The 23,650-nt window shown below is 37.4% G+C and overlaps 1 protein-coding gene across 1 annotated transcript in view; it reads right to left on the bottom strand.

Annotated features, from left to right (window-relative positions):
- Positions 1-23,650, bottom strand: part of METTL8 (methyltransferase 8, tRNA N3-cytidine) — a 56,783-nt gene that overhangs the window by 8,888 nt on the left and 24,245 nt on the right. The window contains exons 3-6 of the mRNA XM_087819779.1: positions 23,231-23,385; positions 14,928-15,019; positions 5,019-5,389; positions 3,326-3,375 (exon numbers count right to left, since the gene is read on the bottom strand). Coding sequence (XP_087675905.1) covers positions 3,326-3,375; positions 5,019-5,389; positions 14,928-15,019; positions 23,231-23,373 — 656 coding nt within the window. The 5' untranslated portion in view covers positions 23,374-23,385. The remainder of the gene's footprint in view (positions 1-3,325; positions 3,376-5,018; positions 5,390-14,927; positions 15,020-23,230; positions 23,386-23,650) is intronic.

The raw sequence follows: 23,650 nt of genomic DNA, 5'->3' as shown, positions 1-23,650 counted from the left end.
CACACACATGCAGCATGTAAATATGACTTCTAATGAATAAAACACTAATATATTAATTCTAATATAGTTATCTTTTCAAGTTACTGTCAAACATTTATTGAGACTCATATATATACCAAGCATTAGGATACAAAGTAGTGAATGAAACTGTGTAATAAGTGGATAAATTTTAGAATCAAATAGACCTGAGTTTAATCTTAGATTTGCCACTTACTAACTCCGTGAATCTAACTTATTCTTCAAGGCTTAGTTGGTTTACTTACAAAATGTAAATAAAGCAAGTAAACTTAGCTTTTTTCTCCCAGGGTGGCGTGTGGTGGAGAGGTTTACCCATGTGAAAATCTTGACTAGTTTTAATTGGCCTCCACTGAACTTCAGCAAGTTCTGTTTGACCTTTATCTGAAACTCAGTAACAATGGCTGGACCATGGTTGTTAATGGGAAGCTGGACCTTTTGAATTCTGTGGGCCAGTGTCCTTCTTGATCATCCCTCATATGCTGGTATCAAATCCTGCATTATGTTGCTCAGGAAGTGTCTGAATCACAGAAAGAGATCAGTATGTCACTAAATGTGAATTATCAGTATGGTCCTGGCTGCTGTGGATTTTATAGCCTATGTGGGGGCATAACTGGTTTTATTCAACTACTACAGGGGTGTGGACAGGGTAGGCTTCTGAAGAATTCTGAAGGAGGAGACGGCATTGCTAAGTGGGGAGAAGAGGAAATGGTATAAGGGTTTAGAGGTGGGGGCCACACACCAGGGATGAGAAATGGAGCCGATCCCAAGAGCCCAAACTGGTGTGAGGCGGGACACACAGGTGGGCCTTTGAAGCCCATAATCAGAACTTCTGATTTGATTCAGGAAGTATTTCAAGCAAGGAGGGCTTTTAAATAAATATGGCCGATAAGCACAAATATGCATTTAGCAAAATCTCACCCAGGCTCAGACTATACTCTTAAATGCCACTCATTGATGAGTAGTATGTTCACGTACAACTCACTTGTTCTGTGGCCCTAGGCATGGACACTTGATTTAAGATCTGTCCAAATAAATTCAAGTGTGAGGAACAGAATTTGGCTCTGAAAAGTTCACCAGTACTGAATCCTCTCTCTGTAACTCTGTTTCCTCATCTTTAAAACAGAGATAAATAAGGTGCTTGTGAGGATAGATAGATTCATATAAGTAGTTTCTAGAAAGGTGTCCAATTCAGACTGCGCACCTAATAAATGTTAGTCGTTATTAGGTTGCTGCTGCTGTTGCTACTATCATTACCGTATCATTAGAGGAAGATCTCTCTCTGCCTCCCAGGAACTTAAAAACTTAAGGACTTAACATGGTTTTGTAAAAACTTTCATTTAATTCAAAATGCTTCTCTGGACCCTGGCACGTCTAGCTCATTGTGAAAGATACACAGTCTCTTTTTGGGCAGCAGTTACTAAACACCCACACAATACGGAACAATCTAGTTGCTAAAGGAAAGCACCGGCCATTCGCCATGTGCCTGCCAGGATGGCAGCCTGACCTCTGAGACTGAACTCCCACTGCATCAGCAGCCCAGGTTGAGGTCTTGTGACCACTCAACGACTTTCCAGAGCTTTTCTGTAAAATCAGCTGACTGCCTTGGCCCTTCTCCCAGCAAGCAGGTGTAAATATCACTACCACCACCACACCAGCAAGCACTCTCTTGGCAAGGGGTTTAAGAATTAAATGATCCTTGGAGAACAATATGACTTCTCAATCCTGAAGGTCTAATTATGGTAAAATATTCTGAAAATGTAAAACATTAACCCTGTACTCTCCAAAAGTAATAAAACATAATTTCTTAGGTGGGAGGGAAAAATCTTCCTTTTGGAAGGTTAATCACTGGTTGCCTTTTACAGATGAATTAATTAGCTCAGATTACTGAGCTACAGTGACTTCTAAAATGTAGATTCGAGGCAAAATAAAGACACAGGCAAGAAGAGCTGGGGAGTGAGAAGGCAAGAGCTTGCAATTATTAGTTGAAGGGAGAAGCAGAGGGAGAAAATACAACTAACAAGTGGGGAATCAGAGATATTAACGAGTCAGTATGTACTGAGCTCAAACTATCTATACTGTACTGTTAGGGTATCTAGAAAATCAGATTAGGGTAAAATATGCTTGCTCCCTCAAGGAATATAAACAGTGGTTGGAGAGATAAGACATAAAGCAATGACATGCTAAATAATGCCTTGAGATGAGTCATAAAGTAGCACATAATCGACTGCCAATGTACTAGATTTATGTTGTGTATTATAAGCTTGGAGATCACTGGAGTGAGGGGAACCTGGCTATGTGCTATAAAGAACAAGAAATTTCAGTCCAAAAATTGGAAAAGGGAAGACAAAGGAAATAAGCACAAAAAGAGGAAAGCCATTCAGAACTGCAAATCTGCCAGCATCACTTCTGCCTGGCCACTTCAACTGGTTGGTTGATGCTACTAGGCAATTACTTACTATAATTATGTTAGGTTTATAACAGTATTGGAGACTGTCCTGATTTTTTGGAGATACATCGTAAGACATGTCATATTTAAAGATAAAGTATCATAATATTTGCATTAATGGAGGTGGTGGGTACATGGGGATTCACTGTGTAATACTCTACTTTTCCGAATGCTTTTATATTTTCATAATGAAAGTTAAAAAATAGCATTGGTAAATTAAAAATATGCATAGAGAAAAGACTGAAAAGAATTACAACACAAATTCTGTCAGCAGCTATGTTAGGATAGTGGGGATGATGGGTAACCCCCCCCCCCATTTCCTGTAATGGAAATGTTCTAGAATGCGCTTATGTTGATTTTATAAATGGAAAAAGAATGTAAAAGCTATGTGTAAACTTTACAAAAAAACACAAAAACTTGACAGACCAGCCATAGGTAAAAGGTGTTAGAAAAGTTTTGTAAGGTGCCTTGTTGTCTCAGAAATCCTGACACATCAGGCGAGGTGGCGAGAAGGGGTGGGCAGGCCAGGAAGACATCTCTGCCCCTTCCATCCACTTAAGCTTAGCCATTCACAGCTTAGTGGAAGGAGCAACCCTCTTCTCTCTTATTCACTCATCCACACAAACAGGAGCTTAAAAAATACTTCAACCCATGGTGGACAACCCATGGCTGTGAGACACTGTTTTCAGAGTAAACCTGAAGTCAGGCTCTAAGACTAAGACGCTGCTTTTAAAATTTGCCTTAGTCATTGTTTATATGGGAACAAGAATACCATTGGCACATACGTGACGACATTTTCCCAGACTTTCTCAACATCCCACATGTATATAGAATTTTGTAGGAGAAAACTCTGAAACTCACTGCAAAGTGTTCAGAATTGGAAAAACACTATTTCCAGCACCACAGCCAACCTAAAGTTAAAAGAACAAACAAATACCATGAAAACAAGGTTAAATTTTCCTCACCAATGTGAAATTTTTTATTAAAAAAAACCAAAAAACACACTAGAAGAAATGTACTGGACCTCTGGTATAGGAGAGTTTTCTAAACTCAAAAGCAATGGAATAATACTGAGAAATTTGACTATGGAAACATTGAAAAATTTTATACACCAAAAACCAAAATAAACTGAATTAAAAGATCACCAAAACATTGTGAAAAAAACACTTGAGCACTGGCCAGTGTGGCTCAGTGGTTAGAATCGGCCCTTGCACCACAGGGTCAAGGGTTTGATTCCTGGTCAAGGGCATGTACCTGGGTTGTAGGCTCGATCCCTGCCCACTGGGGATGTTCGGGAAGCAACCAATCCATCGCTCTCTCTCTCCCTTCCTCTCTCTTTCCTCCCCTTCCACTCTCTCGAAAAAGTCAATGGAAAAAAAAAAAAATCCATGGGTGAGAATTAACAAAAAAAGCAAAAAACAACAAAAACACACACATTTGCAATAAATATGATAAAGGGCAGAGCTCATTAAAAAACAAAACAAAAAAAACTACAGGTAAATAAACAAAGAAAATACAGAGAACACAAAAGAAGCACAAATGGCTTCTAAACATTTGAAGAACTATATGACCTATTTAATAATCAAATGGAAATTAAAACAAGGTAAAATTTTTGTCTTATAAAGGTGAATAGCACTAAAATACGAATATTTCAATTCATGAGGACGTGCTGAAACAGACACATAATGCAATGAACTGTGAACTGGTATTAGTACAACTTCTTAAAAAGCAATTTGGCAATCTATCTTAAGAGTATTAAACATTTTTATAAATTATGAACTAGTAAATCTAACCCAAGATAATAAAAGAAAATGCAGAAAAGTCTAATGCCAAAGGTGTCTGCTGTAAAAACCTGAAAACAATTTAAATGTTTAGTAGTGTGAAAAAAGATAAGTAGAATTATAGTACTCCACATAATAAAATATTTTGTAGCCATGAAAATGTTTATAGAAAAAATTTTAAAAATAGGGAAAACAGCTTACAATATAATGTTAAATAGAAACAAAGCAAGACCTCAAAATACAGGCTTTGTATAGCTCCACTACATAAAACACTACAAACAAAAGGAGAAAATGTAGGTAGAATGTTAACAGTGGGATTATAGATAATTTTATTTCTCTTATTTACTCTTTAGGAAATTCTCTGTTACTAATATATTCTACCTTTATACTCAAAAGGAAAAAGTGTGTTTTTAAAAATAGAAAATCAAGGTCTACACTAGACTGTAGTATATTATATATCTCACTTATTTCATCTAAAAAGAATAACAGAGAGAGATAGAAATTAAGGCCAAAACTTCATTGTTATTTAAAACTGCCTTCAAGTTAAAAATTAAAACAGACAAATGAAAAAAAAAAATTAAAACCACAAACTTAAAACTTGAATGATTAAAGATATGAGTCCCTTAAATTTTCTTATGCTCAAAAGTATCCTGAAAATTTATTTAGATTTGGTTATTTTCCCCCTAAAAAAGCCTGTATCATTAATAAAGTAACATGGAATGTACATTTTAAAATGATTTCCCACCTCCCATCTTCGGCCCTGCAGTACATACCTCCAGGATTCTGAAAGTGGCTTTGCTACCAGGAAAGAGCTCGGTCTTCGGAGGTCCTTTTCTGCGTTCTTCAGAGTCCAGGCTGGATAAACCAGATTCTGCTTTGCTCTGACCATCCGACAAGCCAGAACTTTTCTTATCATAATTTGTTTCTTCAGGCATAGTAGGGCAGTGCTTTCTTGAGAAACAATTTGCAGCATTAGTTTGTACACGATCCCATGATAATTCTTTTGTCTTCTCTTCAGTTTTTTGATCAATTGGAAGAATTTCAGGAAATTCCCTCAACAGCCAATTACGATTCTTGAAAAACTTATTCTTATGAGCCTTGTAAAATGTGTCCCAATATTTATTAGCTTCACTCTCATACTTAACTAAAATGAAAAGAAAAAAAAAGATTTATTTTACTATGAATTACATTTACCATTAGTCATTATCCTAATAGCTAAATCTATTTAATAGTTAAACCTGTTAAATATATTATATATATTATTTATCATTTACAACAAGTATTTTACTATGGAATAACTTTAATATTATAATTATTAATAATTATAATTATATAATGATTTTCTAAAAAACTCTTACAGGTTAAAACTACACAGTATCAATTCTCTGGAGATGTGTCAGTGTGCGGGGTATTTAGTTCATCTGCTTCTGTCTCAGTTTTTTGTGAGGAATATAATCATTGCAAACTACTTTCTACAGTCTATCCTTGGAATCTTAATAATCACATTTTTACCAATAACCTGTAAGGCTCTTCATTATCCTAAAGAAAGGACACCTTTTTTGTCTGTCTGAATGCAGTTTCAACACAATGTCTATGGAAATTGGCAATCAGACAGGAAGTTGTAGTATTATAAATGACATAATCTTGGAGCTAGAATGGTCCATTGAAACAATCTATTCTGAGACCTTTGTTTTGCCCTGGAAGAAAGACAGCACAGAGTAGATGAACCCAGTTGTTCCAGAGCCCAGAGTCCCATCACAGCAGAACCAGGACCATGTCTGTATCCTGACTCCTGGAGTTTAGGGGTCACCCCATAACTCCATTCCTTCCCCACCTCCAGAGGCATCTCTTCCTCTTGACATCTCCTAATATGAAACCTTAAAGAGAATTTCTGATGCCTTTTTAAAAGAGATATGCATTTTGTGATGTTATGCCTTAGGTTTCACTGGATTCTAGGGTCAGAGTTCAGTCAAGAGGCTCATAATTTTAGGAATTCTCAGCTCTCTGACTCTATCTGTACCTTAAATTAACAAACTAATTCACTTCCTCCCTCCCTCATTCATTCAACAAACATTTCTTGGATACTATTATGTACCAGGCCTACTCCCCAGGCCTAATCCATGGGTTAAGAATTACTTTCACCCAATGTAGACATATGATATATTTTTTTAATTTTTTTAAAAAAAGAATAAAAAACCTATTGATATAGAATAATTTCCAAGATTCAATGTTACACCTAAAAGCAAAGTGTAGAACAGCATGTTATGATGCAACCATTGGTTAGGGGGGAAAAAGAAAAAGAACACATGTGTGTGCATACACAAAAGCATACATGCATATACATATTTACTTGTATACGTACAGCATAGTTCTGCAAGGATTAGTAATTACAGACTTAGTAATACTGGTTGCCTCAAAAGAGGGGAGCTTAGTAGAAAGTTTTCACTTGAGTTTTGATCTGTGTGAAATTACTATGTACCAAAAAGAAATTAAACTAAAAATGAAAATAACAAACTCATTTTTTTCATAACTTTAAAGAAGCCCCTCCCTCAGAACAAGCAGTGCCTATAGTCAGGTTCCTCCGTTACAGAGCCCTGTTCTGAAGCCCTTGTAGTTTTCCTTTCCTTTCCATTTTTATCTTTATGGCCTTGTACCATGGATCTCCACCCATTTGGCCACAAGACTTCCTTCCCATCAAGGCTGAACTGTATCTGGCAGCAGGACTGCTAGAAAGACAGAAACTCCCATCTGTATTTAAGGCCTGAGAAACAAAAGCAGATCTCTGTAACAAAAGAATTATGCGATGCTGAAGTCCAAGACATGCTCACATCTGAACTGATGGAAGGAAGCCTATTTATGATTAATCTAAAAATGCTACATCTTTATTTTTACAATAGTCCTATCTCTACTTTTAAAAATTGAAGTATACTTGGTATACAAAGAAAAAAAATTACACTGAAAATCATACTCAGGAGGAATTAAGAAACTGTCTAATTTCCCCAGTGTCTTCTTGCACCTGCCTTCTTTTACCTTAAAAACTCTCTTTACAACTCACTCTATGCTGGTAGAAGGTTTTTCTGCTTAATGAAAAGCAACCACCTAACAAGACCTACATTTAGTCAAATCTCTAGTATCTGCGTTTCCAATACCAAGCTACTTGTGAAGTGATTTTGAACCTTTCAGTAAATAGAATGTAATACTATACCTTGATTAATTTGCAGAATATTCCCCTGAGAATTATTTGGGGTGTAGGGAGGTAGACAGCAGGGGAGTAACTTGAAAGAAAAGATATTCATAGCAGTGTTATTTATAAGAGGAAACATGGGAGATAACTCAAATATCCAACAAACCATGACCAAGCAAACCGTGCAGGTCAAAACAGAATAACCTTGCTCAGCAATTAAAATGAAAAGGAAAATAAGAGAAGACATTCACACAGAATAGTTTATGCACTGATTGCAACTCAAAACTTTATTTCACACTCATTTATTACAATCACGTGAAAATCTGGAATGATGGTAACAATTTAAAGGTTATTACATAGTTTTTTCTTTTGCAAAGTTTTATCTAAATCTTACACAAAGATAAATAATCTTAGTTGACTCTTCGTTCAGCTTGTCTACACAATTCCCTCATTTAATGAGGGGTTGAATCTACCTCAATGCTCAAGCTCTAAAAAGTCTATATACTTCCCCATTAAACCCCAGAAACCTACCGAGAGCATTAAACGTTATCAGTCTACAAACTACAAAATTTTGGATAAGATTGCTGTAATAAATATGAGCCTATATTACTATTTTAATTTCTACAATTTATAAAGAAAATGAATTTGCGGTAGGTGACTGGAATCTGGTAGAGATACCAAATATAACAAGCATCTAAATTCAGCTCTGGCCTATGAAATCTTTCAAAAGGACCTGAATACAGTTACAAGATGATCGTCAGGGTATGCTAATATATATACTTTCAAGCCTTTTTCAAGCATTTCCTCTCTTGAATTAGGAGGAAAATCCCCCAAACAATTACATAAATCATTATACCAATAACAACATCATTAAAAATAACAAGAGTTACACATATTGAGTATTGATTATGTGCCAGGCACTATGTCAAATGCTTTACTTGGATTTTTCTTCCCATTTAATCCTAATAACACCCCTTAAAGAGACATATTATTCCAATTTACAAAGAAATTCAAGGTCAGAGGGGCTAAAAAATTTTCCCAAGGTCCAGCAGAGTGGGGGCCTGGACCAAGCCTATCAAACTTTAAAGATCACGCTCTTGACACCATTACACCACGCTGCCCTCCTAACAAAAAGTCAGTAGTAACTCCCTCCAAAATATCTCTGAAAATAATCTGTTTTTCTTTTTTTTAATTTTCAAGTTTCTGCTGATACTTTATTTCTGCATTCAACACTATTTTGTATTAGTTTCAGGCGTACAGCAGAGAGGATAGACCTTCGTGTAGGTTACAAAGTGTTCCCTCTGATAATTCAAGTCTGCACCTGGTACTATACGTAGTTATTACAATATTGTTAACTCTGTTCCCTAGGCTGTACTTTACATCCCTGTGACTATTCTGTAACCACCAATTTGTACTTTTTAACCCCATCACCTTATTTTACCCCACCCCATAATACCCCTCCCCTCTGGCCTCCATCGGTTCTCTGTATCTGTAAATCTGTTTCAGCTTTGTTTATTCATTTACTTCATTCTTTAGTTCCACATATAAGTGATATCATATAGGATTTGTCTTTGTATGGCTTATTTCACTTAGCATAATACCCTCTAGGTCCATCCATGCTGTTGCAAATTAATCTCTGTTTTTCTGATTCTATACTTTCCTCTCATTATAAAACATCAAGTTAAAATTAAAACCTCAGCATGACTTACAAATAAATTGTAAAAATAATGCTGATCAGTGTAAACCTTCATAAAGAAAGGTCAGAAATACAGAATTAATTAAACCTCATTTAAATTATAGAAAATATAAATTATGCAAACTTACATGATGAAATTATGGTGAGCAATGGCAACATAAAACGCTCTATGAGAATAGATGGGTTTGTGGCATAGGAACAAAACAGGAACAGCACCCAGGATGGGATGGGGGAAGGTTAACGGGCTGGAACTTTTTTGGTTGTTTGTTTTTTAAAGTTGTGTTTTCAGCAGTATCTCCAATCAATCCTGGAAATTCCATAGTTACCAGTAATGTGTGAGCTTCTGAGGCCCCATGGGAGCTCAATCAAACTCATAATTATGGTTGTGAGGCAACATAAACTCCTTCAGTGTATGATTTAATTTCCTGAACTGCAAGGGAATCTGTGATAACAGGGGACCTGGAGGAGCTACTTTCTTGACCATGAGTGAAACGTTTAGTTTCAACCTGCGGTTAACTTATCTCAAGTTCAGGCCAATAACGATAAAAGAATATAGGGTGGCGAAATGTGCCGTCTTCATCTTGTCCAACTGACCTTCTAAACAGGTATATTAATGATCAGTTTTTCTTGGAGGAGTATTTTTTCCTTTCACGTTCCTAGGTTGCCAATTCAGAGTTAACTGCTCTATGCCAACGGCAATAAAAGGGATGTAATAGTGTGTTTAACCACAGCCAGATGAAGCAACTTCTCAATTATTCACTTATTAAATTCAGTACTACTGAGGGGAAGAAAGAATTTGACACACTACCCATACTTAAATATTCAGAATTACCTTGAATCACACTGAATATCACAACTCAGAAAAGGAATTAAACCATTTATGTATCTGACATATATGATATGATTAATATAAATTAGGAAAATTTATTTTAAGTTGCAGTGTAACAAAAAGCAATTTAAAGTCATTTTTGCACATCAATTACACAAATGTCTGATCTCTCAAAGTTGGAAATTTCCACATGTCATTGATAAACTTCACCATCTAATAAGAAAATCTCTTAAAATTATGAAATGAAAAGTACATTTCTAATAGCACTGCATGAAATTTTAAACACCCAAAGCTGACTTATAAACAATACCCTAAATTTATCAGCACAAAAAACTTTTAGCTACTTTTTGTTTTTCCACATAGGATACTCTCAAGTGGTAAGGTATTCACAAGGCAAGGTACAGTGGGATTCTTTTACTATTTTGCTTGACACAGATAATTCATCCTAGCTACGTGGTTATTTACAAGGATATTTTAGAGTAAAAATTGCAGCTGCTTTTGTTATTAAGTTTTAAAAACCCATTACATTGCTAAATAACCAGCTGAGATATAACACACTGGAGATGTTTTTAGAAAATTATAAAACATAATCATGTTAACTCAAAAACTGCCAAATGAATCTCTCTCATTTCTCTAATTAGCCTGCTTTTAAAGGAAATATGAGCTATAATAAAATTTAAAAGAAATTACCAAAGGATATGTGGAATTAAAAATCATTAATCTGGGCATCTAATTGAAATAAATATTGCTAATGAGAGCCAGGATGCTATGCATTTTAATCACAAAAATGAATGTCAACTGTCTCACAGCAAAAAAGGCTGTGTCATTTGTGATGGATAAGTTCTTATTTTCAGCACTGTGAGGGTGTTTCCTGAATTCAATTCTCACCAACAGCTAAGACAACATTGAGAAATGGGACATGGGAATGACAGGACAGACTGACACACACCGAGACCAGAAGAAATGTGCTGGCAAATTGGTCAGCATGGAACAACTAGTATTTCCTCCCAATGGCATTAAAGTAAGTGAGATAAAATCAATAAACAGTGCTCATGCTGTATAACAAGTGCAAATGGGATACTTTGTGATGGGAGAAAAATGGCTCTTTTAAAAGACCTAGAACTCTCCTAGGTAAGACTGGGAGAACTGGGTCAGAGCTTCCTTTGGGTTTTCACAAAGTTTGGGTCAGTAGAGCTTTTAAACAGATCTACTCACCTTGACCCATTTTCATCAGAGACATAAAATATCAAATTAGAAGCCTTACTGAGGTCTTCTGCAGACTAGAGGCTCTATGATCCCTGGCAGAGACTGGGCTGGGCGGCTGAGTAGGCATTTACTCTCACTGCAATGTCATGTCACTCAACAGTTTCTCCATACAAAAGTGTTCTTTCTTTGCCGCTCTCACAGCAGCCTCAGTTGCCGCTCTGTGCAACCTTGCTTAAGCGCGACGGACCAGTCACCCTCACTGTGTGTCCCTCTCCTGGTTCCCTGACATGTATGAAGCCCATGCACTGAGTAACGTTACGGGGGGATGCCAATGGGACCCAGCAGAAACCTCAATCACTTTGAGTCATTTTAAAACGTTCTGTGTCTCCATGGCAGCCAGCAAACTGGCTCAGAAAGAGACTGGACATGCTAATAAGCAAACCAAACGCTTCAAAGCAGTATCATCAGTCCCCTCCAGCCCGCTTTTCCTGCTTCTACAGAGAGCCCAGTCACCACCTTTCTATTTCAGTCACACTATGGTTCTGTGGGAACTGTCATTTTACTTTACTGCAGTTTCCAAGGCCCTAAAATAACCTTCTCATTAGCTTCACTCAAGTTCACTGTTAACATAAATAGGCCAAAATAGGCAGCCGCGTGCAGAGCACTGCAAGGGAACATTATCAGCACTGCTCATCTATTTATGTTCTAAACAGAAATATTCAAAAGACTGTGAAAAAAAAAATCGTCAGTTTTTCAAATTATCAGGAAATACACTGTGCATAATTTTTAACTTCCTGGAAAGGAATTAAGATGACTGATAACTTTTAATTCACTACTTTAGGCTTGACTCTTTCTGTCATATCCAGGTGGCCACTAGCAGAAGCTTGAGTAATGTGGAAAATATGTCTGTGCAGCTGCTGGCAAAGAAGCAAAATTATACTTCCTCAGAAACAGTGTGACAGAGTTCCTGAAAGGAATGCAATGTTGGCTGATCTGTAAGCAGAACTGCCACTGGCATGCACCCTCAAATCCAACCCCAGCTCTCCCTGGTCATATCCCACACTGGACTGGACGGCTGGAACCTCATAAAAATAGAACTGTTCCATTGTGGGTCAGGTACTCATCTTTCTTGTCCACTCTCCAGGACACGTTCAAGCTTAGGGTAAGAAAAGAGAACAAGCTCTCGGGAAGAGCAAATGATGCTAGAGCTGTCCCCTTCACTGGTAAGGGCAGCTAACGAGGGCTGTCTCCTTAGCTCAGTTTCCACAGCTACTTTTGCTTCAAACTTTAGCTTCAATTGTTGACTAAAGTCACTAGAACAATAAACTACCAGTGGGATTAGTGATTTTCACTATGCTTGGAATGCAGAGGAATGTAAACATCTTTCCCTAGAGAGTCTCAGAACAGCTGATCGGCCTGCCCTGCAAACTGTATCTCAGGTGTTGGCACACCTTTTCTTTCAAGAGTCAGTAAGTAGTCATTGTGGGCTACATATGGCCTCTGTTGCCACTATTTAGCTCTGCAGACATAGCTTAAAAGAAGCCATAAAAAATATATAAACAAATGAGTATGTCTGTGTCCCAATAAAACTTTATTTATAAAAACAGGCAGTGGGCTGGATTTGACCTGTGGCCATAGTTTCCTGACACGTGCTGTATCTAATGGCTACACTGATATTGTTACAAGAGGGACTGAGAAGTGGTCAAGACCAGAATCAAATTGTTTTGGCAAAACTAACCCATGGTGTTAGAAGCCAGAAGAATGGTGGTTGCCCACTGTGGGGCCTGAGGGGCTGGGGGAAGTACTGTCATTGGGAAGGAACATGAGGAAGTTTCTGGGTTGCTGGTAATATTCTGTTTCTTTTTTTTTTTAATAATATATCTCTTTATTGATTTCAGAGAGACAAAGGGAGAGGGAGAGAGAGAGAGAAACATCAATGATGAGAGAGTCACTGATCGGCTGCCTCCTGCATGCCCCCGACTGGGAATCGAGCCCGCAACCCGGGCATGTGCCCTGACCGGGAATCGAACTCCGATCGCCTGGATCCTAGGTCGATGCTCAACTGCTGAGCCACGCCCGGCCGGGCAATATTCTGTTTCTTGATGTGGGTGTTTGGAAAATTCATTGAGTTTTGTGAGAATTAATTTCTGTATTTGGTACTTCAATAAATGATTTTTTATAAAAAGGAAAAAAAAAACCAAGCTGTGTTAAAGAAAAAATGATTTTAAGAAAAGTCAGGTAGCCCAGCCAGGCATGGCTCAGTGGTTAAGCGTTGACCTAGGATCCAGGCGATCAGGGTTCGATTCCGGGTCAGGGAACATGCCCGGGTTGCGGGCTGCAGCCAATCAAAGACTCTCTCATCATTGATGTTTCTATCTCTCTCTCTCCCTCTCCTTTCCTCTCTCTGAAATCAATAAAGATATATTTAAAAAAAAAAAAAAGTCAGGTAAAAACTCGTATGTGGAGAGTGTAGGTGTTCAGCTAAGTGTCCATGGGCTCCCAGCAATGGAGTGAGGGCACAGGCCGTTTTCTGGAGTGCTTTTAAAAAAACTGTGGTAAAAACACATAATGTAAAACTTACCATTTTTAAGTGTTCGGTCTGATAGTGTTAAGTATATTCACGTTGCTGTGAAACAGATGTCTAGAATTTTTTCATCTTGCCAACCTGAAACTTTACAGCCATTAAACAACAACTCTGTGTTTCCCGGTTCCCCAGGCTTTGGTAACAGCCATTTTACTTTGTTTCTATGAATGTGACTACTTTTGATACCACATATAAGTGGAATTATATAGTATTCGCCTTTCTGTGACTGGCTTACTCCACATCATTAATGTCCGCCAGGCTCCTCCAGGTTATAGCACGTGAGAGGGTTTTCCTCCTTTTTAAGGCTGAATAATAATCCCGTGTACGTACCTACCACATTTCGTTCATCCGTTTATTCGTCAGTGGACATTTGGGTGCATCCACCTTTTGCATCCTGTGAACAGTGTTGCTGTGAACATGTATGTGTAAATATCTCTCGAGACACCGCTTTCATTTATTTTTTATTTTTTATTTTTTGCTTTATGTCCATGGGTGAGGTTGCTAGATCATATGTGGTAGTTTCATCTTTAATTTTCAAGGAGCTTCCATACTGCTTTCCATAAAAGTTGCACCATTTTACAAGTCCACCAACAATGCGTAAGGGCTCCCATTTCTTTACATCCTCAGCAACACATTTTCTGTTTTTGTGATAGTAGCACAGATCAATTTTTCCAAAGCTATTTTTTAAGGCTGGCATAGCCTTCAAGAAAAGTTATCTTAAATCCTTATTGAAACTTTATATTTATCCTAAAAGACCAGCAACATTTTGATACAACTTTACCTTCTTTGCTCAAAGTGTTTGAATTTGTTGAATATTCCTAACAAGTGAAGCGCACAGCAGATACTAAAGGACTCACAGCAAGAGGAAAAATTTAAAGTTATGTTTTCCTATCTTGTCTGAAATGCCACCCATGTGGGTATATCTCCCAGAAAAAGCAACAATATGGCTAAAAAGAGAGCAAGTACAAGGTGAATACATTATTTATTTCATTAGCTTGGTCCCACTAAACTGGAAAAACTGGGCATTCTCCCAAATGGAATAAGTAGATGGCATAGGTGGACGCAAAGAACTCCCCAAAGTAATGACACAATTAGGAGGAAAAGAGCCCGAGGTGTGAACTGAATCAGTGGATGGTCAAAGAGAAAAACCAGGCTCCAGGAGGTATGACACTTAGTTGCCTACCTTGCTCTTCCAGAAGGACTCGCACAGCTGAGTTTTCCTCCACTTTTTTTCTGGCTTCTGCTTCTTCCTCTTTTGACCATTGCATATGATCCCTATCGAAAAACAAAATGATTGTAAAACATGCTTTATAACGGAAGAAAGCAGGAAAAGGGTGGCAGGGGAGACACCTGTCATTCTAGATTACTCAAAGACGAATGATACAAACTAATTCCATGTCGACTGAATATATTTTGTGTCAGATGTTCCTTCTGATAAGTGCTGGCACAACCCACCCTGGAACTCCCACGGTTTCTTTCTTTAAATCTGGTTGTGTTGCAGGCCCCAGCCACCTTTTGGAAATGATTGCTGAGGTCCCAGAAGCACTACTGTGGTGCATGATTATTTGGCTGCTGGTACGGTTTCCTGTATTTTACTCTAACACTAAATGCACTTGCCTTTTTGTTAGCTTATGACCAGGGTAGTCTTTAATGGTTTTGAATGCTCTTTTTAAAATACTTGTAAAATACTTTGTACTTACCCTCAGTTTTAAAGGAACTCTAGACTTTCCTTATTATCTGCCTTAATTTCTATAAATGGGTTCATTTGTATTTAAATTATAGACTACCTGATATAACATATAAAAGGGCCACCTTTCTAAGGTCTGGCACTTTCTTTAAGTATTTTTTAGTTTCAGAATTTGCTTTCATTATATGAGAAGATACTTTTTTCTGCCACAAAAATGTCTTTCTTGGAATAAAAGCAGCATCTTTATACAATAAGGTGATTTTTTTGTTTGGTTTTGTTTTTACAAAGTATGCATTTCCTTTTTGCAACTGGTAAAACTATAGCGAGTGATGTGATTTCCTGGAATAAACCATTTTTCTAAACAATAATGAAATCACATGCACAAAAATTCAAGTTCTATATATCTTATTGAAAATTGTAAAAAAAAAAAACCACCCATTACTAACAGTAGTATCACATGATACTTATAGCTATCTCCCTGAGGAGAAAGGAGTAAATTATAAAATTCCTGAGGTGCATCATTATGGTGGCTGATAAACATTAACTGATATGTGTGTAAGTTGGGACTATGGATAGTTTATAGAGGAGACAAAAAAATCCATTTTGATTGGTTCTCTTGGGTAACTGCAGCTGAAGCTAGGAGCTGGTGTGCTCAGAATCGGAGGATCTCAAATGTGAGCAGTTCAGTAGAGTGCAAGACAGTGACTTGGGGGGGCGGGAGGAGGGGAGACCAATTAGAAGACTGTTACAGTGACCTAGGAGTAATGAGTCCTGGGACTCAGGTGGTGGCAATGAAAAACAGAAACAAAGAGCGGGAGGAGAAACACTGTGAAGAAAGCCTGTTGTGTCCTGGAGACTAACTAGATGTTGCAGGGAGTGGAAGAAGGGTCAGGAATGATTTCAAGGTCTTAGAACCGAGTATCAAGAACACTGGGCGTACCAATGAGAGAATAAGGAGGTGGTTTGGGTAGAATGAGGATAAGCTTGGTACTATGTTAGGTAATGTGCGTGCCATCAGATATGAAAGGGTGCACTCCAGCGACCTGCCTATAAACACACCACCGAAAGGTGAGAGGCTGCTTTCTTCCAAGAAGGATTAGACCTGGTACACTGAAGTCCCCAGGAAAAACAAACGATGATGTACAACTCAGAATTTCACAGATGAAACTTTAACCACCATTATTTCAAATAAAACCCAATTATTTACAACCCAAATAGTCATTAAGCAGCTTGATCACTTGCTTTAATAAGATTAGAATAGATTTTTGATTTGACTTAGTTTAATATACGTGAGCAATCACATATGTAACTTTGAGCTGGCAAATATACTTTGTATTTGATACATATCAATATACAGGGTGGGGCAAAAGTAGGTTCGGATAGAAAATAATATAATAATAAATAATACAAGAATAAACTGTGTTTCACATACAACTGTAAACCTACTTTTGCCCCACCCTGTATATAAAATATTATTAAAGGCAACAAATCATTTATTTAAACACTAGTATTGCCCTGGCTGGGTTGGCTCAGTCGGTTGGAATGTCGTCCCCATACACCAAAAGGTGGTGGGTATGATTTCTGGTCAGGGCACATACCTAGGTTGTGGGTTCGATCCCAGGGTAGCATACGGGAGGCAACCGATTGGCGTTTCTCTTTCCTATCGATGTTTCTCTCTCTCTTTAAAATCAATAAAAACATATCCTCGGGTGAAGATGAGAAAAAGCACTATCAAGGCTGGGACAAGCCTCTCACATGTAAATTTCTATAACATATGAGAAAGGAAATAGAACAATTCACTTCTCTGTAAAAAATCAAGCTCTGAGACAACGAGAGTATATGTGGTCTTTAGCTTTAAGCATGTTTTAAACTGTTAGTTCAACATGCTTCTTCCTGAGCACTTAATAGGTTTAGTTATTTCTTAAATTGCTCTAACTTCCTTACACTGTTCTTTATGTTGCTTCATTTTCTTAACTGCAAAGTGAGGGTAATATTACAGCCTAAACCACTGCAGAAAAGATTTTCCACTGTACAGTTACAGAATCCCCACTGAAACCTATAAAATGTTCCCACTGTATTTATGGGACTTCCTCCAGACCTGCAGCTCTACGGTAGTTCTTTATATTAGAAACGTTTGATTCACGTGTACCCAAACCCAACAGACAGCAATAAGAATCATTCAAGTTTATAAGTAATAAATACAATTGCAATAGGATTTAAGCATAGAAACAAATAACTAACAAACTGACTGAAAATAATCAGGTATTTAAGAACCACTGCCATCACCACTATCCAAGGGGAAAAAATGACACATACTGTTTGACCTATGAATTATACTTCTGGGAATTTATTGTAAGAAAGTAACTGAAAAGAACAGAGAAGTTCTTTAGAGAGAAGTATCTTTAGAGACAAGGAGTCTTTTTTATTCTTCAGACCATTACTATGGTCTTCACTGTTTTCATCATATGACCTTGCATACACCCCTCTTTATTGTTTATTTGTTCATTGGTATATATGTCAATTCTCCATCTAATACTGATAACAAGAATGATGGCTTTTAGAGAGTACTTATCACTAAGAGTTTTACATATTTATGTCCTTTAATACAACATCCCCCTGAAGGAACTTGCTCAAGTTCACATAGCTGGAATGGGGTAGAGTCCAGATTTAAATTCAGATTCTGAATCCCATGTTTAGCTACTATATTAACTCTGAGTGTAGCTATAAACTTCTAATAGACATGAACTGGATATCATATTTCTCTATATTGATTCACTTATTCAAATAGACTTATTAGGCGCTTATTATATACAGAATATAGTTATGAAACAGACATAAGCTAAAGTCTTCTCTGAAGAAACATATAATCAAATAATGAAGATAAAATAGATATGTAAGTAACTAAAGTATGTTAGAAAATGGTGCCCGGCCGGGCGTGGCTCAGTGGTTAAGCGTCGACCTAGGACCCAGGCGATCAGGGTTCGATTCCCGGTCAGGGCACATGCCCGGGTTGCGGGTTGCAGCCGATCAATGACTCTCTCATCATTGATGTTTCTGTCTCTCTCTCTCCCTCTCTTTTCCTCTCTCTGAAATCAATAAAGATATATTTTTAAAAAAAGGAAAAAAAAGAAAAGAAAATGGTAACAATAAGATAGCTGATTCTTATGTATTGCTTATTTACTATATGTATACATTTTATATTATATATACTAACTTAATCCTCACAACAACCCTATGAGAGCAGATATTACTATTATTATCTCATTTTAAAGATGAAGAAACTGAGGCACAGATAAAGTAAGTTCCCAAGTTTAGACAACTAGTCAATATGTGCTCTCAACATCTAAACTAGACTGTCTCTAATGACAAATGTCATAATGAAGGTTGACAAAGAAAATATTTATCTGTATTAATGAACTGTGTATTAAACACGGTGAGAGGAATCAGAGATAAATACAATGATTAAAGAAAAATTGATACTATAAAATAAGAAAAAAATCTTGATATCTGAACTCACTTGGAATTCTGGAAACAGTCTATCATTTAAATGGGCTATATAATAGAAAGACATTTCACAACATACATGTCCTGCCTTAGATCTACAGAGAATAGCTTAGCTCAGAATTTTTTAAACTAATGGTCACAACTGTTAGTGAGTCAAGAAATCAATTTAGGTAGTCTTATACTGACAATTAAAAAGAGAAAGAAACAGAAATGGAGTAGAACAGAATAAATGGAAACTATCTGTACATGTCTCACATGGTAAAAATGGGACAGAAAACTTTTGTTCCTATTTCATATATGTGCATAGTTATGTGTACATGTACTGGCCCATGATGTAAGCTGTACTTTTTACTGTGGATCATGCCAAAGAGCTTAAAAGCCATTGGCCTAGCTGATTTAGTCATATGATAATACAAGTACTTACTGCTTTCTTATAATTTTCAGGGTTCTCTCGAAAAGTTGCTACACACTTACACTTGGAACAGCATGGAATGAGGAATGATTTCGCCAAGTAAGTGTTTAAGTTGCTAAATATAGAAAGATCTCTGGGCCATTTCTCAAAAGCATTCTAAATATAGTTTTATGTCAGTGTCCCCCCACCCCAAATTAATAAATGCACTAAGTATAATTAAAAGATAATCAGAAAACTATAAAATGACTTAGTCACTCTGTAAAATAGTTTGGTGCATCCTCAAAAAGTTAAACATGGAGTTACTAGGTGACCCAGCAACCCCATTCCTAGGTAAATACTTCAAAGAATTGAAAACAAGTAAGTGTATAGACATGTTCATAGCGGCTGTATTCACAAGAGTCAAAAGGTGGAAACAGCCCAAATTTCCACCAGTGGATGAATGGGTAAACCAGCTGTGCCATATGCATACCACAGAACATTATTTAGTCATAAAAAGGAATGAAGTACTGATACATGCTAGAAGGTGGATGACCCTCCAAGACATTATGCTAAGTGAAAGAAGCCACACACAAAAGGTCACATATCATAGGACTCGGTCTACGTGAAATCTCTAGAAGAGGCAAATCCACAGAGACGGGACACAGACTGCTGGCTGCCCGGAACTGGGGGACGGCAGGGTGGGGCTAAGTTGCCTCATGAGAGTTCACTGCGGAGCGATGGGAATGTTTTGGAAGTGGATACAGGTGCTAGTTGCACAAAACTGTGAATGTAATTGATGCTGCTAAACTGTTCACTTTAAAATGATTAATTTTACATTATGTGAAATTCACTTCACCAAGCTATTAAAAAATTAAAGCCTATAGGCAGCTGTAAATATTAGTAATACAAACATCCAGAATCGGGAGGGCAAACCTTCCTCAGGAGGTTAGGAACTCAATAAAAAGGGGTCTATTTTTTCTCAAAAAAAATTTTTAAAGAGGGTCATATATAGAATAACTAGTCCTTATTAACTAAGCTAGAGACTGAAGAGAAACATAAACTGTAGATAATCCTGACTAACATCTCTGACAGAAAATTGATATAGACTTTTCTAGAAACTTTAAAAAATCAAAATTCAGCAAGAGAGGAAACATTACTCTTAAATATAAAGGAGAACATAAGGAAGGAAGGGAGCACTTTTGGACAGAACTTTGTACTTGAAGGAAGGGGAAAGTAAACCAGTCTTCTGGTTTTCAGTTGGTGTGAAACAACTACTTTCCTCCTACGTCGCTGTTACAGTGTATCTCTGCCTTTGGAGAGAGGTCACTGGAGGTGTCCTGGCACAGGTTAGAAAACCCCTTGTGGGGTATGCTGTGGAGACATGTCTGACAAGACTAGATCAAGGTTTCTCAAACTTTGATCAACAGAACCCTGAAGGTCCTCCTGGCTGCTAACGTGAGAGATGAGGCTTGGGGGAGGAAAAGGGAGGTGGAGCTGTTGATGCCCTAGGCCTTCACGCCCACTCCATTCAGAGCACGTTTGTTTTCACCTTTTATTTTTTTAATTTATTTATAAATATATTTTTATTGACTTCAGAGAGAGGAAGGGAGAGGGAGAGAGAGAGAGAGAGAGAAACATCAGTGATGAGAGAGTCATTGATCGGCTGCCTCCAGCATGTCTCCCAACTGGAGATCGAGCCCGAAACCCGGGCATGTGCCCTGACAGGGAATCGAACCTCGATCTCCTGGATCCTAGGTCGATGATCAACTGCTGAGCCATGACCTTTTAAATATTGGGATTCTATGTTATGATTTCACTAGGGAAAAAAATTCTGCTGCTAGAGAAAAGTTTGAAAATCATTAGACTGGATCAAGGATTCCTAAACTTAGCTGCTCAAAAGAATTACTAAAAGACCTTTTTCAAATTACAAATTTCTGGGCCACACCTAGTGAAACAATAACTCTCCAAGGGATTCTTGTGCAGCAGCCCAAAGCTAGTCCACTGAACCAGGCGACCCTTGCTTTCCCGAAGCCTACGACAAAATAGAACTCAAGTGGGTAGGCAGGGATCTTGCACAAAAGAGCTGGTGGTAGCAAATGGAAAAGGAGAACACAGACAGGTAAATCACTAGAGTCTAATGAAGAAAAAAAACTGGCTCAGAAGAAGATCCTCTAGGGGTTTAATTGCCTAGCAATGATCTCCTCGCCTACTATAACTGTCCATGTGGGTACTGGTAGTCAAAATGGTTTTAATTCAGCAACTGTCCAAAAGAGTATAATGTGAGCCACAAAAGTAATTTAAAATTTTCTAGTAGCCACATTAAAAAAAGCGAAAAACAGTAAAATTAATTTTAAAATTAATTTTAATAGTATTTAATTAATACTATTTTAACATATAATTCAGCATAAAAATTAATAAATGATATATTTTACCTTTATTGTGTTGTCTTCAAAATGTTACAGCACATCTCAGTTCAGACTAATCAGGTTTTAAGTGCTGAATAACCTCATGCGGCAAGTGGCTACCATATTGTATAGTACAGGACTAATTAATAAATGGTCAATCTATTCCTTTAAAAATTGATATTCTGTTGCAATAACTACATAAAAAGCCCCCGGATCACCTTCCCAGCCCTAGAGACCCTCCTCCCAAAGGTACTCAGAAAACAATTTTGTCTGCAGATGTCATACTCAACTTTACATCTTCAGCCCTGGCCTCTGACCCTCTTCCCAGCAGCAGAGTCTGTGTTCTGAACATTTCTACCAGATTCTTCTGCTCCCAAAGCCTATTCAAAATATCTAAAACTAAATTCACCATTTTCTTCCAAAATAAAAAATCAATTTACTTCTTGATTTTCCTATTTCTGTTAGTCATCTAGGATCAAAACTTCAGTCAAATGCTTCCTTTTCCTTTACTCTACAAAAGCAACGAGTTCTATTTATTCTTTCTTTGAAATTTTTCTCTTACTGGTCCCTTGCCTCCTTGTAGTTCTACCTGCTGATCTGTCCAGGATGCTGTTACTAAATATACATACTTCTTAAACTAGGTAAAAAGTCATTTCTCTTCAGTGGCTCTATAATGCCTTACATCTCAGCTCTGAATTCAGTATCATGCATAATCTTGCTCCTACACCTATGCCTAGCCTATATCATTTCAACCTTATCAATCACCAATCTCCTAGAAGAGCCTTTATTTTTGGCAAACTATCCTGTTTACTGTCTCCAGATTATGCCTTTTACTTCTTTATTTCTGTTTTTTATGACTTTCTACCCACCTAGAATGAGCTTACTCCAGCTTTACCTATCTAGGTCATTATTCCACAAATATTGTAGAATATTTAGGTACTGAAGATGGAATAAATAATCCTAATCTCTGTTTCCCCACTTATAGAAATCTTCCCTTATATGTCAATTATACTTTCATGGAGCTGAAATTAAAAAAGAAATATTTCTGACTATTCCAAAATAGAAGTGATTTTGTGTTGCTGAGTTGTTCTTACAAGATGTATACCAGTGTGTTCTCCTGGGTGTTTAGTGAGCAGCAAGTACTGAATACACATTTGCTGACTGACCAGTAATTATAAAGAAGAAGGGCTTGTGGGGCAGCAGGAGGATTCTACCTAGAATTGAGGATGGGAGTGATACACAAGCAAATCAGGATCAGGGGTGAGCAGGGAGGCCCTGCAGGAACCTCAAAGCTGAGGAAAGCACTTGGGAAGTTTCAGTTTTCCAACTCCATTTGCAAAGAAATTAGAATTGTCAACTCTTAAATTAGGATCAGTTGGCCTCAACCACATAAGTTAACTGCTCAGCACTGAAAATCCTTTCTTGGTGCTAAGTGAAAATAATACCACTGGTGATTTTTAATATACATACATAATATCAAAACTAAGAAGATAACTCACCACATGTTGTGCTCAAAAACCTTGTCTGGGTCAGTTAAAATCCTTGATCCCAGAGGGGCCACTGGGTGACCACCACTTTGGCATCTGTGCGGCACCTTTCTTATCCGTAGACAGGAAATAGAATTTCTCCAAATCCCATTCATCTTAATCAGTACCTAAAAAATTACAAACAATTAATTAGTCAATATGGATTAAACAGTATATTGTTTATCTAATAGCCAAAAACTGGTCCAAAAGGTTTATAACCCGCGAAAGGACATGCAGACTAAATAATTTTAAATGAAAGATGGGCATGACAGCTTCTCTCCTCAAGTATTTTCAGGCTAAGAGAAGGGAAAAGAATATTTAGAGTGCGCGACATTGGCTAGCATTCTTTATAAGGCACAGCTTTGACCAACTTTGCCTTGTTTGATATTTGCT

Source organism: Miniopterus natalensis, chromosome 8 (genome assembly GCF_054644295.1).
Source record: "Miniopterus natalensis isolate mMinNat1 chromosome 8, mMinNat1.hap1, whole genome shotgun sequence".
In the NCBI taxonomy this organism is placed as follows: domain Eukaryota; kingdom Metazoa; phylum Chordata; class Mammalia; order Chiroptera; family Miniopteridae; genus Miniopterus; species Miniopterus natalensis.
Note: the sequence above shows the minus strand (reverse complement) of the source record. Positions and strands in the feature narration are given on the sequence as shown.